The following is a 21,562-nucleotide window of genomic DNA, read 5'->3' as shown; positions in this document are numbered from 1 at the left end:
AATTTTTCTTTTATATCCTGAACCCTGGAAAGTTTGTCAAACATGTTACCTATTATTATCAAAGCCTTAGTTTTAGGATTGAAAATATTGTTTTCTTGAGTAATCTAGTACCTGATTAAGAAAATAAAAAACAGCCCTGGCTGGTGTAGCTCAGTGGATTGAGTGCAGGCCTGTGAAGCAAAGGATCGCTGGTTCGATTCTCAGGCAGGGCACATGACTGGGTTGCAGGCCCGGTTCTCAGTAGGGGACATATGAGAGGCAACCACACATTGATGTTTCTCTCCCACTCTTTCTCCTTCTCTTCCCCCCTCTCTAAAAATAAACAAATAAAATATTTTTTAAAAAGGAAAGATAAAACAGCCCTGGCTGGTGTGGCTCAGTGGATTGAGCACCAGGCTGAGAAGCAAAAGGATACAGGTTAGATTCCCAGTCAGGGCACATGCCTGGGTTGTGGGCCAGGTCCCCAGTAGGGGGCAGGTGAGAGACAAGCACACACTGATGTTTTTCTCTCCCTCTCTTTCTCTTTCTATTCCCAATCTGTCTAAAAATAACTAAATAAAATCTTTAAAAAGAAAGTAAAAACCAGAAATTATTTAAATGAAATATAGAATCTTTGCTTTTTGGGTTAAAAAAACCTCATAATATCTTATCTGAATCAGAACGATATAGGAAAATTTTGTCCTTTAGACAAAGTGAAAGAGAACCAAAGTCTAATTCTATATTAGCTTACTTTAGGTACTTAACTTACTCAATTAAATTTATTTTAATTTTACTTAGCTTTATTATACATAAAATTTCCTTTCTCAGGACTTATTTTTCACAAACTTTATACAACTTTTATAGTCTCTCTTAGTTTTTCTCTTCTTACTCATTCATAAATGAACAACCTTATTTAAGGACAAACTGGTTTCTTTTAATTCCTTCAAAAATGTATTTTCATACTTTATACCTTCCTTCACTGAAAACACCTACCATTGTCTCCCATATTAATTACAATTTATATACCTTAGAACCTTAATTTTTATTGACAAATCAAATGTAAGTAATCAGCATTTTTTTAGATTGACAAATTTATGAATCTATTTTTAAACTTTTGAAACATCTTTTTACTGGTAAAATACAAATATTTTTATTAACAGATCTAAATTGATCTTTTAGTTTTATTGTAATAAGAGATCAAAAGTAGGTAATTTAGACTTATCTAGCAATTAATATTTCACTATTTCATGTTATTTGAGACTAATCTAGATATTTAATCATTTTTATTTTTTAACTTAACTTTTAATACTAAAGTTTCAAGTTACCAAAGAGATTTAGAAAACCATTTAAGTACATGTATATTATAATTATTGCTAACGAGTTAACCTAAAAGAAACTTTTTTATCCCATTTACATTTATTTAATTGACTTGCTCAAAACAATTAAGTTTAGATTACTTATGAAAATTTTGCCATACCAAGTTATTTTTCTTGCTAACAAATTTTGCAACAGAGATAATATGAACTTATATAAACCCAGGTAGAATAAAAGTATTACTGAATGCTGATGATTTTAAAGGTAGGACTATTTAACCACACCAAACGCAGAACCATCTTTAATGTCAAGTATTTTCCCAAATCTTGTGATTCTGAAAAGCATTTGGTTAGTCTGTTATATTTTGAAAATTCTCATGTAAATGCTTGTTTGTTTAAGTCAATTTAATATTACAAATGGGCAATACCACTCAGTGGTGGAAATGTGCTGTGCCTAGAACATACATACACCTACTGATAAACATTAACAGTGATCTCATAACTTTCATTTTTAACTGCTAGCTTTCGTGTCCCAGGCACATTCAAAATCCAGAGGAAAAACTACATCCAAATTGTTTCTGACAGCTAGACTAATTGAAGATTTTGCTCAGATGACCAAAGATTTGCATGCTGTAAGAAAATAAAATCATTAAACAACATATCTCACTCACCCTGCCCCCCTCCAACATGCAATACTTTCAGATTTAACTTGCCAACTCTAGACCAATTTCAAAACCAGTTTCAAGTTAAAAACGAAGTTTCATGACTAAGTCAAACTTCACTCTTCACTCCTCCAAGGTCTACTGAAATGCAGTCAGAATCGCCTCCACTTCCTATAAGATGAGACACAGATTCAACAAATAACAGATACAATTTCAATAATCAATCCTAGTTGCCAGCTATAACTTCTTAGGGTCCCTTCCCTAATACAACCAATAGTGGGAGCCCCAAACTAAGCCAAATGAGTCCCTCAAGGGCCCAACCAGAAATAATGGAGGGTGTCCCTGGGATTGTCACCCATGTGTTCCTAAACCACATGCCCAGTTTCCCTTACTGCAAAATGAAAGAACTGTAGGTCAGCCATATCCAGTCAGCAGTGAGCACTGCAGGTTCATCCATGGAGCCATCAATCAGTTCAGGTAGCTGCTGAGTAGAACCTGAAGAGACTGCCACCAGCCAGGGGTTGCTGCACTGCAGGCAGAAAGCCCACTTAGGGCTGAATTCCTTCTGAGTTTCTGTTCATTACAAAACAAAAAGAATTCATCCACTCGGCACTAGCAGAGCCAAACACTGGGCATGGAGAATTGCAGTGGAGAAATATTGGCTATTTTATTGTGAGTGGCACCAACCAGGAGAATAGGAAGCTAATGCTCAAAAGCCAGAACTCCCTGATAGCAAGTAGGATACGGACTATATAGGGCAAAACCACATGACACTGTGGGTTAGCGGGTTGGGATCTTGCTGGAAGCTAATTGGTTGGAGGTCGGGTAAGGGTGATGAACCATTTCTTCAGGTCTCGAGGACAGCTCTGAGGTTTTCTCCAGCATCCCTCTGTCCAGTCTCATGGGAAAGTAACCAAGGGGGGTTCACCTTAGGGCTCAGGCACTGAAACATATGAGTAATTCAGGTCAGGATATTACCTTTAGCTTGACAGAGGTCTGGGGGGGTCTGACCATTATCAGCTCTGGCCTCCTGTCTTCTACTGTCTGGGGTTTTGCTTATTATGAGGGGTCTAGACATAGTATTTCTAGAGCTGGGATTTAAAACCAAACTTAAAGTCATAAGGACCCTTGGTTTCAGTTGGATTGCTGTTTTACTACTTTACATTAAAATTTCATTTTGGTGGAGCATGAAATTTCTGACTAAGACTAAAATAATTCTATGAAGCAAAGAACAAAGCTAGAATATATTTGTTTTCTTCAGGCAAGCTATGCAGAACTCTGTACTTTGGCATATGGAACATTATCTCTAATAAATAAATAAGTTAATATTTTTTCTTTTTAAAATATTTTATTCTATATGCTATTACAGGTTGTCCCACTTGAATATTTTTAAATTTTTGATTTGACCACTGAAGAAGGTGGTCATATAGGGGAGAATACATATTTATGTATCCAATCCTAATTTTCGCATTAATTATGCTGGGATATGTGCGAGTGTAACCTAAATATTAAGGTGGAACCAGTATTAAGTTATATTGCACTTCCATAATTCACTAGAAGAACTCAGGACTCAGTAAAAGTGCTGTACTTGTGATGAGTTTTATTTTGAAGGCTGTAACTCGGGAACAGGCAATTGGAAGACATGCATGGGGCAGGGGCCCGGGGAGGAGGTAGGCAGCACGGTTTCCACCCCCTCTTCTCATGGGATTCAGGCCTGTCACCTTCTTGGCATAGCCGAGTGTTCACCAACCAGGAAGATCCATTGAGCTTCGGTGTGCAAAGTGTTTCTATGGGATTTCATTATGTAACTATGAATGAGTACATAATTGGCTAGATGATTAAAATCAATCTTCAGCTCCTCTCCCTCTCTGGAGAAGGGGGATGGGCTGAAAGTTTCAACATTCTAATGAAGGACTTGGTCTTTCTGGTTTGTCCAGCCCCTCCTTTAAGCCTACCTGAGGGCCTACCTGCAGTTACCTTGTTGTCACAATTTTAGGTGTGGTCCAAAGGAGCTCATTATGAATAACAAGAGATACTTCTGTTGCTCAGGAACTTCCAAGAGTATTTGAAATGCTGCACCAGGAGCTGAGGACAAAGACTACCTCTACCTCTACCTCTACCTCTACCTCTACCTCTACCTCTACCTCTACTTCTATTTCTACCTCTACATCTACATCTACATCTACATCTACATCTACATCTACATCTACATTTATATCTATCTATATTCTTTATTATGTCACAGACTTCAAGAGTATATCTGATTCAGTTACATAGCTTTAAGCAAGTGAAATACTACCTGAATTTTCGCACTGAGACATCTGGCTCTAATGTGATGGGCCCAAAATCACATAAGTAAATTCTAGAAAGGACTGCAATCCTAGGTAAGTCAGCTTGTGATATGTATACTTTCTGGGAACATCAGCTTAGACTATGAGACTCAGTGTTCCCAGCAAATTGTGAGATCATCCATGAAATATATACCAAGGAATCATTATCTACCCTTAGTTCAGAAAAAGTTGTATTGACTTAACAAAAAAAATAGCTCTTTTAATTTGGGAAACATTCCATGTGGAATCCACCATATTAATTTCTCCAACTTTGAGCTTTTTTTCATAGTGCAGAGTAACGTACTTCTACCTTGTTCAAGAGTCCTGACAGTGAGAATTGATACTTCTCCTTTTAATGGTTCAGCGTTTATTTTATATTGCACACTTATAAAACATTTTGCACTTAAAGACCAACATTGTTAACTGTCATTGGCTGGGGAACTGAGGCAACAGATTTTGTCCAGGAACTTATATGCTGATCAACTATCATCATTTAAAAAAATTCTGCTCTGCCATTTTTTAAAAGTGATCTATGGCCAACTTTCAACAGGGTAAGTTGAAAAATAAACAAACTACTATAAGAAAGAAGAGAAGAAAGGTAAGAATACGAGCATAAGGATTCATAGAGACACGATATAAAAATTTACTGACTGGTGTGCTGAAGGCTATACAAAGCACACAGCTCTCAGAAGGCAAACTGTTTTTAAATATGAGCAAATACATTGCATAGAATCATGGACATGTGCTTTAATTTTTATTTCATAGCCAATGTAAAAATAGAATTCAGATTGTTAGGAATTTTGGGAGTGCTCGTTTTTGTCATTTCAAAATCCGAAGTCATTTTCTGCACATTTCATTTGGTTTACATTCATCACAGTCAACATCATCTGAAGCCGCACTGTCCGATGCTATAGCTGCCAGCCACAAGTGGCTGTGAGCACTGAAATGCAGCTAGTCAGAAATGAGACATGTTGTAAATGTAAAATGCATATGAGATTTTGAAGAAAATCATGAATAATTTGCAAAATATTCATGATTAAATTAAAATATTTTAGATACATTGGGTCAAATAAGGTATTATTAACTTTTAAGTTAATTTTTTTTTTGTTTTTTTAATGTATCCACAAGAAATTCTAAATTTACACATGGCTTGCCTTTCTATTTGGACAGTGCCCTACAAAATTCTTGATGTAAAATTTCAGATAGTCGTAGCTTTAGCTTTCTGTATGTGTACAACAGAATAATCACTGCTGAACAAACACATGGATAAAATTAAGTCCTTAGCATAGCAAAAATATCAAGGATATAAAGTTACTTCTTCAGAACACTAGTCTTTCTCATCTCGGAGAAAGTCCACCCCTTTTACTGCAGCCCCTCAGCTGCCTTAGAGATTATGCACAGAAGCACTGCTGATTGCTAATTGGGAGCAGCTTCTTCTCACCATAATTTTAAAGATCTATTGTGAAATTGGGCCTTATCTTGCAAAATTGGAAAGCATTTGGAATGTCAGAGGAAAATTATGACTTTACACAAGTCTGTATATTTCTATGATTTTATTGTTACCTAAGTGGAAGAGAATATGTAATATGTTTATAAAGGAATATGTAAATATTTGTTTGGAGACATTCCACATGGGGGGTGCATATTGAAATAGACTTGGAGAGATTAGATTCTAACTGGTTCACTGACTTACCCAGTTTGGCCTTAATTTTTTCACCTGTAAAAAGTCTTAGTAATTATTAATGCTCCTTTCAGTTTTAGACTTCCAGGTTGTAGACTCAAGTCCTAGGACATCCTTTGCTAGTTTTCTTTTTTGGCTACTATATTCTGTGGAAATTAAGGGATAGTTCAGTGTATGTGGCACAACATTTTTCTGTCACTTGTCCTGACTTTCTTTAACCCTTCGTCTGCGAACAGTCACACAATGTAAAAGTCACTCTGTTTAATTTAGTGAACTCAGTGAAAGTATTTTTATCTATCATTTAAAATATTATTTTTTAATTTATTTTTTAATGTAGTAGGGTGACATTAGTAGAATTATATAGGCTTCAGGTGTAGAATTCTACAGTATGTCATCGCATATTGTATTATGTGCTCACCACCCCAAGTCAGGTCTCCTTCCATCACCATTTCTCCCCCTTTGCCTTCTTCTACCTGCCCCACCCGCCTTCTCCACTGGCAACCACCACACTGTTGGCTGTGCCTTTGAGGTTATTTCCTTGTTAGTTTTGTTTTGTTTTTTGCTTAATTCTTTCACCTTTTTCACCCATCCCAACAACCCCACTCCCCTCTGACAGCTGTCAGTCTGCTCTCTATGAGTCCATTTCTATTTTGTTTATGTTATTCATTAGATTCTACATATAGTGAAATCATATGATTCTTGTTTCAGACTGTTTTCACTTAGCATAAGGTTCTCCAGGTCCATTCATACTGTCACAAAAGGTAAGATTCCCTTCTTTTTATGGCCAAGTAGTATTCCATTATGTAAATGTATCACAGCTTTCTTATCTACTCATCTACTGTTGGACACCTGGGCTGCTTCCAAATCTTGGCTATTGTAAATAATGCTGCAGTGAACACAGGGGTACATATATTCTTTCAATTTAGTGTTTCAGATTTCTTTAGTATTCCCAGCAGTGGAATCACTGGGGTCATGAGCCAGTTCCATTTTTAAGTATTTGAGGAAATTCCATCCTGCTTTCCATAGTGACTGCACCAGTCTGAATTCCCACAAATGGTGCATGAGTGTTCCCTTTTCTCCGCATCTTTGCCTGTACTTGTTGTTTGTTGATCAATTGATGATAGCCATTCTGACAGGTGTGAGGTGGTATCTCATTGTAGTTTTACCATATTTTGCCATGCATAATGCACACCCACATTTTAATGTGCATTATACATGGCAAAATCTGGTAATTTGCATTTCTCTGGTAATTAGTGATGTTGAGCATCTTTTCATATGTGTATTGGCCATCTGCATGTCCGCTTTGGAGAAGTGTCTATTCAGGTCCTTTGACCATTTTTTAATTGGATTGTTTATTTTTTGGGGTGTTGACTTGTTTGAGTTCTGTATAAATTTCGGATATTAACCCCTTATGAGATGTATGACTGGTGAATATGGAGCCCATTTGGTAGGTTGTCCTTTCACTTTCTTTTGGCTTCCTTTGCTGCACAAACACTTTTTAGTTTTAGGGGGTTTATTTATTTATTTATTTATTTATTTATTTATTCATTTATTTATTTATAAATTGTTTTTCAACTACAGTATTCTTTCTTTTACTCCCTTCCAAGCCCACCCCCCATGCCCCCACCTCCCTCCCCTTTCCACCCCCCCTTAGTATTTGTCCATGTGTCCTTCATGCTAGTTCCTGTAAATCCTTCCTTTTTTTCCTCTGAAATTCCTTCCCCTCTCCCCTCCAGTCACTGTCCCCCTGTTCTCCACTTTTTAGTTTTAACCGAGGATGTAAATGACCTGTTCTTGTAAATGTATAAGACACCGAAGAAAGAAATTGAAGAAGGTACAAATATGTAAAAGCATATACCATGTTCATGGATAGAAATGATTAATATAATTAAAATGTCCACACTACCCAAAGCAACCTATAGATTAAATGCAATTCCTGTCAAGATGTGTTTCACAAAAGTAAAACAAATACTCTAAAAATTAAATGGAACCCTATTCAAGGGAAGACCCTGAATAACCACAGTGATCTTGAGAAAGAAGAACAAAGTTGGAGGAATTATGCCACCATAATATCAAACTATACTACAAGCCCATAGTAATCAAAACAGTCTGATACTGGCATCACAACAGACACATAGATCATAATGGAACAGAATAGGGAGCCCAGAAATAAACCCATGCCTTTATGATTAATTAATATTTGACAAAGAAGATAAAAACATTCAGTGGGTTAAAAATAGTCTATTCAATAAATGGTGTTGGAAATGCTGGAAAGATATGAAAGATATGTGCAAAAAAATGAAGCTAGACCCTTCTTATACCACACTCAAGAATTCTCAAAGTGGATTGAAGACATAACTGTTACACTCAAAACCATAAAAATTCTAGAAGAAAACAAGGCAGTAAAATCTCAGATATTTTTCATGGCAATATTTTTTCTGATATATCACCTCAGGCAAAGGTAAACAAAAAAATAAAATATTTCTTACACAAAGAGCAGCACTTCATTTCTATAAGGGCATCCAGTGCACCCTAGACTTAATGAAATGGTAGGGACTTATATCATCTCTTTCTTTACATCTTGAACAGAATTGTTTTCTAGTTTTTTTTCACTAGATTAACTAGTTTCATTGAACTATTTTACTGATTATTCTTATATGTTAAGCAAGGCATAGAAATCAGCCTCTCCCATTTTCTATGTTAATTCCTCATCAGACAGCTTCCCACTCCAGGTGAAGTGCGCTGTCACTGACACCGGTTACTGCAAGTGCCTGGACCCTCATTTCCTCAGTGGTGTGAACAAGGTACAGGCAGCTGGCGACGGATTGGCCTGTTAGCAGCAGCATGAAAGTTTCTTCATGCTTGGGGCCATTTCCTAGTTTATAGGGGATTAATTCCTTATTAATGAAAAAGCTATGTGTATCTATCCCAGTTTTCAGTTGTCTTCCAGAGCAACAGAGCTTGGAGAATTGAAATTGGAGAATTAAACTTTAAAAATTATTTATAAATCTGGAGTACTGGTTTGGCATTTGCTATCATACTTTATTACTATCAGTTTTCATCAGATTTCTTTCACAGAAACTTTTGAGAATAAATTCAAGTTAGCCTGTACTGTCCTCTGCTCTTCTTGATGTGGAAGAGCTAGTGAGTTACATGTAAAAAGCAAAGAATAATTTACATCACAGAGTCATATCCTAGATAAATAAAGGTAGCTCTTTTTTATGATCACATATCCAAACAAGCACACTTGCACAAACGTAGTCCGTTGAATCTGCAAGGAGTTCTTCCCTCCCCCAACCCCTCCCCACAGCATCCCATCTCTTCCTTGTCTCCTTGATACCTCTCACCTTAATTCCCACTTCCTTATGTTCTGGCTGACCTTTCTCTGACCATCAGGGTCTTGAGCACATTCCCTGGGGAATCCATCAACTCCTCTCTGTAATTAGCGTAGCGGAGCCACTGTGAAGTGATGCAAGAAGGCTGAGCTTCCCCAGAGCCACACTTTGTAGTCTAGCACACTCCTTATCTGTTGCTCCAGGGAGCCAGATACCAGGAAACCATTATGTTAATACAGCAACAGCAGCTCTTATTTTTTCAATCCCACAAAAACCACATGTGACCTGACATGATCTTAAGATATAAACAAGTACCCAACATACTTTGGGCTCCCAGGTACTGAGTTTTCTTACTAGCCTGACTATTTGGCCCAAACCAAATTCCTGATCCATTCACTGAGGGATGTGGATGCCATCATGCCCACTGTCCGCCCTGGAAGTTTACTGGGAACAGTAGTATATGATGTTATTCAGGGACCTCTGGTTAAAACTTTATCTACTGTCTTTTTAACTTTTATTTGAACATATTATGTTTACTTCCAACAGTTTTATTTTACCTATTTGCTAAGTATTGTACTAGTTTTGTTTTCTGAAATAAATTTTACTTTGTTGCTCATCTTCCTTTGAAAATTACTCTTGTTCTGTGGACAATTTGCAGAAATTCAGAAGAATCAGTTTTATATTTTGTTTCTCAAAACTTGCTTTTGATAAACTACATAATGTCCTATCTAGTTATATAGATTATAGACTAAGGCAGTCATTTTGACTTCTCAAAGCCCCTTATAACTGACTTAACCATTTTTTTTCTAATTAGGGTTCTGTGCTCTTTATAAAATGTATATTTTGTTTTCTTTGGCCAAATGTGAATGTACCTGATAATTTTGAATTAAAAAATTTTTTTCTCCCCCATCTAGGTGACAGTAATTTTAAGATCAGCCTTCAAGAAGTCTAGAGAGCATTATTGAAATTAGTGGAATTGCTCCTCTTTTTCTCTCTTTTGCTAATTTCATTTCATTATAATATGAAGATTATTAGAAATGTAAACTACAGGACATTTGTTGAAAATTAGTATTGTTTTCAGAAATGATTGTCACACCTCATAGGTTTAATGGTAGTGAGAATGTGAGGGAATGTTGGGTATGTAGTTAAGTAAAATACTTTTGGGTGTGATTTTCTTTTCCCACTTAAACCTTCACTTAACAATATGACTTTTACACCTCCTTTTTATTTTTTTTAAATGAAAACCTTCATTAACTTCAATGACTTGGCAATCTACCCTTTAAAATATTTTTCACATTTGCAAATTGATACCAGCTTTGGCTCTGAGAGTCCATCTCTTGACTAGACAAGGGCAGGGAAGAGCTGCTGAAGAGAGGGGAGCTCTCTGCAGTGTGGTTCAGTACCGGTCTGTTACCGTGCCAGTCAGGGGCTTTGCTAATCTCAACAGGCTTTCCAGTATGAAGCTTTCTTGTTGGCCTCACTGGGACCTTGTCTCAGTGCCCAAGAGAGGGTCAAAGGTACGGTTTGGTTCTGTACTAACAAGCACCCTGATTTCCTTGCAATACTCAGGCCACTCTGCATAACTCCAAGCCCTGGAAGTTTTTGTATAGGCTTTGGCCATTCAGAGACTGAAAACCTACCACAGATCTCGGAATCCAGAGACAAGTCCAGAAAGGGGCTTGTGCATTGTGCCCTATAAATCCATTGGTCCCACTGGGCCGTACTTAGATACATGTTCCCTGTTCCGTGGTGTCAAAAGAAGGAAGGTTTTCATATGTGACTCTAAAGAGAGGCTTGCATGTACATATAATCAGTTTGCAGAAGCATCAGTATATCACAGCAGATTGGGAGCTTCTTGTCCCCTCCTGTGTGTAGTTTTCCTCCTTTCTATCAGGCAGCATCTGGGAAATTCGGGTGTGTAAGTCAATCCCTATTGCTTCTAGTGATAAATCTTGAACAAGTTATAGGTCTAGGCACTAGAAAAAGCACTACTAAATCAGCACCGGTAAATGATTTGGGGGCGCGGGCCTGTGTTCTTCTGTTTCCTCTTCTCTTACGATAAAACTGGTCTGGAATCATTTTTAAAATTTATAAAATATAAAAAGAATAAAGCTCTCTTACAGCGTTCCTCTCCGTGACAGCCTCTGTTAATATTATGAAATGAGTGCTTACTGCCCTGTTTTCTATGCATTTTATATTTTATATGGTTGAAATCAGGCTATGTACAAATTTTTGTGTTTTTTAAAAATATTCACACTTTCTTATGCTATTAATAGTTTTGATACATCTAAAAAATTGACTGTAGGACAATGATATGCTTTTAAAGGTACACTGAGTCACAAATTGCATATCAATTTTACGCTTCTATTGAATTTTTAAAAGAATGCCAAAGAAAATTACTGTGCTATGCCGAGTGCACTAGTAATTAGTCATATGAACCTCCTTTCAGTGAAACACTTAAGCATTTGCTGATACTAAATCTGCAGTGCCAGCTCGTCACTGAGTGGTAGCTGAACTTCTAATGTTTTGTCTCGGATATACAGCTGTTTTTTAACCTTTGGTTACCAGCCCTCTGAGAAGTCAGTGAAAGCTATGAATCTTCTTCCCAGAGAAATGCATATTCACGCTAACAACTAATTGTAATGATAATGAGTTATGATGTGCCAGGCACGCTGCCAACTGCATTACCTGTGTCATTTCACACAGCCCTCAGAGCAGCACTGTAAGGGATGCACTGTTAGCCTGGTTTTTGAGATGAAGACATTGAAGCTTTAAGGAAATTAATCTTCCCATGGCCGAGGAGCTAGGCACTGGGGTTCAGACTCTGATATTTATGACTCCAGAGCCCAGCCCCTTAATCACTGTGCACCTAATTTTAGGGAAATTATAAATTCCTAAAGCCTGCTTATCAATACTTATGTTAAGGATACCTTACCTGTTTCAATCTAAGGATTTTATTGGCAGTGAGGTGTTTGTGTGATTAATGAATGTTGCTATTTTTCTAACTTATTTAATATGTAAGTATTTGTTGAACATTTACTATTTTGAATACTTGTTAGGTTCTGTGATATGGCCCTTACCCTTGAGGAGTTAGTTCACTGTCTGCATGGGATTACAGCAGTCATGAGCATCAGACAATGAGAAAAATAACAATATGAAGTTGAATACATTGTAATTAGATATTTCCATAGGCTATACATGACAGTCAATTGCTTTACATTGTCACACCTTGATGCAGTTGTCACTCTTTGACTCTATGATTTATAAAAGGAGAGTCAAATCTAAAAGGCCACTGTGTCTTCTGGGAAGCTAGAAGATTCAGTGTGTCATAAAAACGAGGTCTATAAAGTAAGACTCTGAGAACTCAGGATGTATCACATCCAGAATCCTGAGTGGTTTCATCAGCATCATCTGTGAGCCCCAGGGAGCATGGCCAATAAGGAGATTCAAGAATGTTTAAGCTAGCTCTCAAAGCACGTATCATAGGTAATTCTTTGGAGCTTCACATTGTAGGCAGTAGAGCACCTTGCTAGTTGCTGCATTTGACTCAAGTAGGCTTCCTGCTGACAGAGAGGACTGCAATGCTTCAAATAATGCTGCAGAGCCTCGAGTCATGCAGGGGGAGCAGTGGTGATTTCCTGACCGTGGATGAGACCACGTTGTGTGGGAAGCTTATTTAAGCAGACCACCTGACAGTCAAAGGCTGTCAGAGTGGCCGCGGCTGTAATTCAAAGAACTGCTTTCTATAGGAGCATGTAATGGGAAATTTGTACATGTGACTTGCACAGCTGCCATATGCAAGGTTATCGTAGATAATGGCTATTATAAAATATGAAGGGTGGATAATGTCAGGCTTTCTACTAATAGAGTCCTTGCCAATTCTTTGTACAGTTTTAGAATTTTAGTTCTTTAAAACTTTAATCATTTGGCCTATCTATATGGTAGAATTAATTTTTAAATAGCATTGGAATTTTCTTTTAAAAGCAAGTAGAAACTTAGTTATGCTGATCACAATATATAGTTTGTCTCCATTTATGAGTCATTTTTATTTGAAATGTCTAAAATAAGATTCTTTTACGACGTTTGTATTATATTTTAATCAGTTTAGTAAATTGTTGTAAATTTTATTTTACACATTGTTTTCATAACCCCTGCAACTAAACTTCTTAGCATTACTTTTGAAGTAAGGCAAGGATTTTGTGAAAACTTGTTATGTCTGTGAAACCCCTAGATGGGAAATATTTTTAAAGAACGTAAATTCTTATCATTGTTCACCAATCATTTGAATCTATCCAGCTACTAGTTGTTTGAACTAATTTTTCAGACAAATATGCAAATATCTTGATGGATTTTATTTAATTTCAAAAAAATATGAGACCAACTTTATAATTTCTTAAATTCATTCCTGGGGAAAAATATAATTGAAAGGAAAACATTCCTTTTCATATTTTTTTTAGCAGATCCTTGAATTTTTGAGGTAAGTGGTAGATTGGTGTTAAATGTCCATCGCACTTTGGATTCATAGAGAGAATTCAAGACATAGGAACTGTCCACCTTTGAATTAGCTGTGCGTGAATTTGCACGCATGCGCCTGTGTGTGGGGCTTACACTGGACCTTTTGATTTCATAAAAAGTGGGCTTAGGGACAATAAAATTTGACATTCTTAACTGTTACTAGCATTTGTCCCTATAGCCCTGTGCAGTTATCTTCCTGTAACGATGCAGAAGCCAGAGTCATAAACTGAGCATGTCCCCAGGGCACTGCCATACATTGTGAATAGCATTCACGGGATCTGGTCTCTTTGACCTAAGACTAAATTGGAGAAGAGGGAAGAGAAAAAGAAGTTTTGAAAGTGGAATAGAAGTCAACAAGAAAAAATATACTAGAAAGGCAGACCTGTGCAAATGTTCCTAAGTTTTTGAAAAAGGATTTATTTAGATGGGCCTTTTCATATGAGCAACTGTTCCTTTGCTCCAGAGTCAAACCCTGCCTGTATCGGGAGCCTCTGTTGCTGGTGTGTGCAAGTGTGTGTGTGTGAGCAATAATGCACTCATGAGATAATACAAATAATCAGTGAGGGAATAATTAATGATGTGGCAGGGAATATTTTTTGACAAATGCTTGGGGAATGAGGTGACAGGCGTGAAATTGGAAAATTCCTTCAGCGATCTAAAATATAAATAGCTTTCGGAACTGAAAAGAGTTTCACAGCTGAAGATTTTATTGTGTTGAGAGGAAAAACTTTTTTCTCTCCCCCACTCCCTCCTCCTTTGCAAGTTGTTTGTCCATTCACAAAACAAATACTCTGAAGCCCAGCGCGGCTCATGGGAATAAATTTCAGGTCGAATTAGTACAGTTTCCTTGCTGTCAGGATGCTGGAATTAATGGTGTTTTGATGACACAAATTTTGAAGGGCAAACAAAGAAGCTGAAGGGAGAGAGACATGACTCCTTAGAAGCTTGGTCCTCCTCTCCCCCAGCCTCTCTTGTCTTCCCTGTCATCCGTCTGCCAATCTCCCTGTCCATGGTTAGTTAAAGGCGCTTTTTATCCTCTTTTCTTTCCCACAGAGTTTGCCAGATCCGGCCCGGTGCCTGGGTTCCAGGAGGACACGCTGCAGTTGGCCTTCATCGACTTGAGACAAGTAAGTCTTTGTGTTTTTGTTTTTTGTTTTTCTTTTAAGATGTGTGACTGAAGACCATCAGGTCTTAAGGAAAAGGGGAGGGAAGGGGGATTGGCGTTGGCGATTCACACTGGAGACCTAAGGGTTTTTCTCTGTGCTTGAGGCCACCTCTTTTATTTAGCTATCTGGGATCCTTAGCTATGGTGGAGTTAAAGGTTTTGTGGGTAGAAGGGAAGGCAGGAGGTGGGAGGAGGGACCCAAAGAGTAGAGGGACTCAAGTGACCCTCAAGTGATGTGACCCATTGTGCTATAGTTGGCTTCTGCAGACACAGCGAAAAGATAACTCGGCAAACCAATGCTAAGCAGGTGCACTGATGCAGAGACTGCCCGCCTAGAGAACTTTTGTTTGCAGATAATGAGGGCAGCAGCATTTAAGGAAAATGAAATGTTTTACATTCTGGATTGTTGGTTTGTCTTGTTGACTTGTTTCTGTTGCCTGAAATCTTCCCATCTCCTCTTTCGTGGAATGTGGTCAGCCATGAGTGACTAAGTGGTCATTTTAGAAGAATTAGCAAAGGCCCTGACCACCCATGCTACCCTGACAGGCAACCCTGTTAAAGTAATGTGATGAAAGCCCATCCCGAGGCATACCTGAGCTTTGCCAGCCCATCAGATAGAACGAGTTGTTCCATACGGCTGTTGCCTGTGGGTTGGAATGGTGGGTGGGCCTTGGTGGTTTGGGTACAGAGGACAGGATGGGCAGGGGCCTAAGGAGGGAGAGAGTTAACTGGGCTCTGTCATCTCTTCACTCTGAAGATGGATGGGGTTGGATAGAAAGTGTGAATGAAGTAAGAATCAATGACTGATGCTTCTCTCCTATTAAAACAATCTTTTTTTTGGTCTGTTTTAAAAAGGGGGGCTGGCTTTGTTTCTCCTGCCATAATGATTCAGTGCCTCTTGTTTTCAGAGCTGACATAGTTTGCATTCTGAAAACTTTTAGATGCCCAGGGTATTTCTTAAAGCTGTATCGGTAGTCTCCTTACCACTGTGACTCGATTCATGCTGGAACAGCTTTTAACCCATAATGGATGGCTTGAGCTACCCCTGAATCCATGTGATGGGTGGTGTAATCTGTCATCTGATGACAATTCTGGAAAGCCCTGTTAAGCAGAAAACAGAATATTGTTTCTCTATAGATCCGCCAAAGTTTGAGGATTCCGGCCGCGTCCCAGAAACGTGTGTCAACTTAATATTTGGGGGCCGAGGTGGGGGTTCTCTTACACATAAAGGCTTTCTCAGCATGGTTATGAATGGAGTGCAGTATCTCTCTACATTTAAGGGCTTCCACCTGTGTATTCAGCAGCTCAACTGAGACATTTATGTTTTAACTCCTTGGCTGATGTAAGACTGCAAGATTGGAATTTTGCTTTAGGGTTTTGTGGAGTAGATCTGTTGGACTTTTCCCCCTTTTTCTTCTCAGAAACTTCTGAGCCAATTGGCTTTCTTGGAAAGCAGAAACTGAATTTCATTGGAGAAACACATCTGAGAAAAAAATTCTCCTTTCTCACTGTTCATGAGAAGGCAGTGTGGTTATTCTGTCTAGTTTGTGGTTTGGGTCCCTATGGAAAGCAACTGGTGTTCACAGAAAATGTTAACTAGGGGAATAAGTTAGAAAGCACAGCCAAAGTAAGGTGAACCTGAGCCAGGGACGCATGCCCCAGTGCTCGTGAGCTCTCAGCCCTGTTGTGTATGCTTCCGTTCCTGTGTTCTGTCACATTGCTGTTCTCCTGGTCCTTTTATAATGTTTTAATGGTAGAACCCGAAACTTAAAATTTTGCTAATAATGAAAGAGTATGTCTCTTCCTGTTAAATCTGTCACCTATTTCTATTAACATCCATCTCTGTTAATGCAGCTTAAATTTTTTAACAGGTCATTTGAAAAACTTGACTAGTTCTCTAGCTGTAGCTCATTATTGAGAGGACTCGGGTAGGTTGAATTACTATGAGGAAAATTATCCACATCCTGTCCCGAAAATGTTGATCTCTTTGCAGTTATCTTAGTCATTCTCATAATTTATTGCAAGTGAGCATCTTTTTAAAAGAAGACTTATTCTTTTTTTTTTTTTTTTTGAACTGTGGAGATGTTCAAACTATAAATAGAAAGCCTGGGAGTATGTTTCCAAAGGAAGTACCTTGACTTCAAATGAGGCATGATTAAGCATTCTTGAAAATGTGTCTTTTGCATGTGCTCTTCAGAATCCTAAAATAGAGTTAAAGAATTCGGAGGCTGGAGACTAGTCTTAAAAATCCTGCAGTATAACCTTTGGCTTGATACGTGAATCCCTGTACAGCACCCTAGACTGTGTTTAATTTGTTCCTTGAAGACAACTCATTGGTTCAAAGCAGCAAGGTCTGTCCACCTTAGGATCATCTGACTATTAGAAAGGTATTTCGTAAGTTGGCTAAAAACTGTCTCAGTTAACTTGGACTCTTTACGTTTTTATTAATGCACCCCAATTTGGGGGGATGGGTTTTTTATCCTGATTTGTCAAGCTTCCTGTCTTGTGATAATTGAGTCTTTTTCAAATGTAGCATTGTCACCTATTTCTCATCTAGTCCTTATGGACCAAAATTGGAGACTTTACTCTCTTTGGACTATGTTTTTCTTTTAAGCATATTAACAACACAGGTTTTTTTTATCAATTTTATATATTTAGACTATCTAAATCTTTTATGTTCTGATTTAGTTATCCACTTCATTAACTAAATTTTATGTCCTTTATAAGTCAAAGATGACAATAAACAGGAATGGCAGATGTCAAAAGGAAAAAGTTAAAGTTAAGATAAGTTATGGGTTGCACACTCAAGCAAAAAGGGGATTTGTTCCCAGTTTAGTGAAGCAAAGATGTTCTTTCACTGCCATCGAGTATGTTTACCTCCCTGGTTTATGAGTATATTCATCCTGAGCATACTTTCATGTTCTTTTGCTTTAGAGTGTTTCAGATACTATCAACTGGATGATAATTTTTTAAATATTCAAAACATGGAATGTATGATGAAATCATCTCTTTATAGACTGTAATAGCAGGGTGTCATTTAAAAGCTATAGAATTTCATTAGGGAGCAAATTAGATGTGGATAGCAAAACTACTCATCCTTTCTCTTTCGTCCTGTCTATTCTGATTTTCCCACTTCTTAAGGAAAAAAGTGATGTGACATTTTGAATGTACAAGCTTTCATGATATTTTATATGCAGAACACTTGAAAGTTATAATAAATTTACATACATATCTCATTTGTCAGATTTCTGGGGTTAGAATACCTGCTGTTAATAATAACAACGTGAATTAGACAATAAACATCAAAATCTCCTTTTTTGCCACTTTATACTTTATATATTTCCAAATTTATAAAAGTAGTATTGCACTACAACTTCACATTCATGTACTAAACCTACATACATATTTCTATCAAAATCCAAATTTGGGTTAATAGTAAATATTGAGAAGGACACCCTAAGGGTTCACTTATGAACTACCTTGAAGTGACATGTACACTCCAAGTACTAGTACTTGCTGGCCTAAAATAATGGGGAATTGCAATACAAGACCAATAGTAAATTCTCAGGAGTTACTTGACTTTTTAACAGTGCTTTGGTGTGTATTTTTTTTGTTAAACATTCAATAGATAATGCTGATGAACACCAGAGCTTGAGGTTCAGTTAATTTTTATTTCAATTAATCAAATTCTGAGTGGCTACAATGAACAAAGCACAAGCTAGGTATGTAGAAATACACAACCAAAGAGGATACAGTCTCTGCTCTCCAGGAGCAAAGAGGTTGTCAGCAAATACTTGACTCTAACATAAGACACACTCTATGACATTCACAGAATGAAGCCATTAGGTATGTTTCAATTATTTTTGCAGCTTTTGCTAAAAAAACACATCACTCCACAATGTATTAGCTTAAAATAAGACCCATTTATGTAGCTTAAGTTTCTACAGATTGGCAGTTTGCAGTAGGTTCAGCTGAGCTGACTCAGGTTTTGGGGTCAATTTGCTAGATGAACTAGGGGCTGCCTGGTCTAGGCCACCTCTTCTCTGCTCCATGTGATCTCTCACCCAGGGGCAGCCAGACCAGGCTTATTTACCTGGCATCTTGACAGGGTTCCAACAGAGCAGGAGGACATGTGCCTTGAAGCCTCCACTTGGAACTAGCAAATCATCTATGCTTTTGGCTACAGCTAGTTACAAGGCTGACCCAAATTCAAGGAATGGGGAAATAGATTCCAACTTAACACTCTGGTTGGGATATAAGACTTTTATGTAAATGATGCAAAATAAACAGTACAAGTCAGGAGCAAGATTATATGCATAGAGGCCATGAAATAGGTTTTTTGTAGAACTGAGCAATTATAAAATATTTCATGGAAAAGGTGAAAGGTGAAGAGTTAAACAGAAAGTTAGATGTTGATGGGTAGAAGTTATTTCAAGTATAGAGAATAACTAGTTTTAAGTTTTGTTTAAAAGTGTGTGTGTCTTTTTCAACAACCAATTTGAATTGAATATACAAATAAGATATATATATATATATATATAGTTGAAAATAAGCTATGTAGTGCTTATCTGATTGTAAAGGAAGAATATGCTTTCAGTAGAAAGTTTGGAAAATACAGAAAGGTTCAAACAATAGAAGAAATGTTTTCTTCAATTTCTTTACCTGTATATAAGTTTATAAAAAATCGGGTTCATACTGTGTATATAATGTTTTAAGCCTGATTTCTATTTACATAACATTATTAAACTGGGAGAGTTCCAATGATCTTAATTTTAAAAAATATTTACAGTATAAATATTTTTGTAACATTAGGCCTGAACATTCACATGTTTCATAAAAAAATATAAAAGGGTGAAAGTCTCATTCCTGGCCAACAAGTTCTTCTTCCTAGAGCAGCTGCTCTTGTTAACTTTTTGTGTATATTTAGAAATATTTATACATATCAAAGTAATTACAGATATATGTGCTTTGTTTTTTCCTTTAGCTGTGTGGCTCAGAAAGATTTCGTGTCAGAAAGCCACACCTCCTCATTCTTTTCAGCACAGCATAATATTTCACTGTGAAATTTTCATGATTTTCTTAAGCGATCCCTACTGCCTGACAGCTGGCTGTTCCCAAAGCTTTTTTTTTCTACTCTGCTGTTACAAATGACATTTCAAAGAGGCACCTTGCATACACACACTTATTTTTATCTGTAAGTGTGCCAATCTTAAATTCCTGGAATAGAACTGCTGGGCCAGAGCATATTCATTTGTCATTTTTATAACTGTTGTTAAAATTTCCAGCCCAAGTCTTTGCTCCAAAAAGTATACAAAATTGGGTGGCAGACATTTAAAATAGTTGTTTGTTACATTATTGATCTTTTATGCATAATTCTTGACTTGTGTTTTCTATCCTTTTGCACCTGAACTGCTGGCCTGAGCTGAGTTCAGTGTCATCTGCAGCCCCATCAGCCCACACCGCCTCCAGACCTCTCCATCTCATACATGGTTTTCTTAGCCCAGCTTTTTGTTAAGTCTGCTCTGTTTCTCTGGCTTCATTTTCTCTCTTTTCACACCAATTCCTTTCCTCTTCGAGTCAGGTTGGTATGATAACATCTTCTGATTTTGTATCAATCACATAGTCTGTGACCATCTTCCAGCATACTTCACCGTTTCAGGTATACCAGCAATATCACCATTTCCTCTGACTTCAGACCCGAGTTTACAGATCTTACCTTTCTCAGGGAGAAAGACATGTGGCCATCGAATCCTCAGGCGGCATCTGCCAGAAGTCCCTTAGAGGGGCTGGTGGTGCACCGGGCACCCAGCAACCCCTCCTCCATGACTCTGTGTGTGTGATTTAATCCAGGTCTAGACTATCTTTCTTTCTTTAAGAGTTAGGCTAATTTCTCAGTGGCTTGAGCGTGGCCTGCGAACCAAATAACCACGGTTCAATTCCCAGTCAGGGCACGTGCCTGGGTTGCATGTCAGTTCCCAGCATGGGATGCACAGGGGGCAACTGTACATTGATGTTTCTCTCCGTCTTTCCTTCTCTTCCCCTCTAAAGATAAATAAATGAAATCTTTTTAAATTAAAAAAAAAGAATTAGGCTAATTTCTTTAAACCACCATTTCTTAATTCCTCTTTTTTATTCTTATTTTTACTGTTCAGCTTCCTCATGGTCCTTTTTTTTTTAATGTCCTATACTTTTCCTCAGCAAATGCTGCTTGTTGCGGGCTTCCTGAGAAAGTTCACATTTCCGTTATTCACATTCTTTGTAAGGGACTCTCAACTTCCCCGGAAAAATTATTTGTGTTATTTGTATACTTATTTAATTTATAGCTGTTCATCTTACATGTTTGACTAACAGGAAAAGGTTTGAGTGTGTTCTTTTCTTCAGTAATATAACCTTTTCTGCTCTTGGTCCCAACTGTTAAATTACTTCTAGCATACGTAAGTTTTATAAAGCTGAATGAACTCGACTGTGGCATTGCCTCAGATCTACTGAATGGAAATTGTTGGCAACAACTCCTATAGCAAAGCTATCCCAAGATATCTGCAGCTTTTTTTAGATTGAGCTGGTTACATTCCCTCTAGACCA

The 21,562-nt window shown here is 37.5% G+C and overlaps 1 protein-coding gene across 3 annotated transcripts in view; it reads left to right on the top strand.

Annotated features, from left to right (window-relative positions):
- Positions 1 to 21,562, top strand: part of EXOC6B (exocyst complex component 6B) — a 563,620-nt gene that overhangs the window by 400,811 nt on the left and 141,247 nt on the right. For all 3 annotated transcript variants that reach the window (XM_037126278.2, XM_053663391.1, XM_053663392.1), the window contains one exon: positions 14,869 to 14,942. In XM_037126278.2, coding sequence (XP_036982173.1) covers positions 14,869 to 14,942 — 74 coding nt within the window. The remainder of the gene's footprint in view (positions 1 to 14,868; positions 14,943 to 21,562) is intronic.

The sequence above is a fragment of the Artibeus jamaicensis genome, unplaced genomic scaffold, assembly GCF_021234435.1.
Source record: "Artibeus jamaicensis isolate MK-2021 breed Jamaican fruit bat unplaced genomic scaffold, CSHL_Jam_final contig_3174, whole genome shotgun sequence".
In the NCBI taxonomy this organism is placed as follows: Eukaryota; Metazoa; Chordata; class Mammalia; order Chiroptera; family Phyllostomidae; genus Artibeus; species Artibeus jamaicensis.
This window is presented reverse-complemented; position numbering and strand designations above follow the sequence as displayed.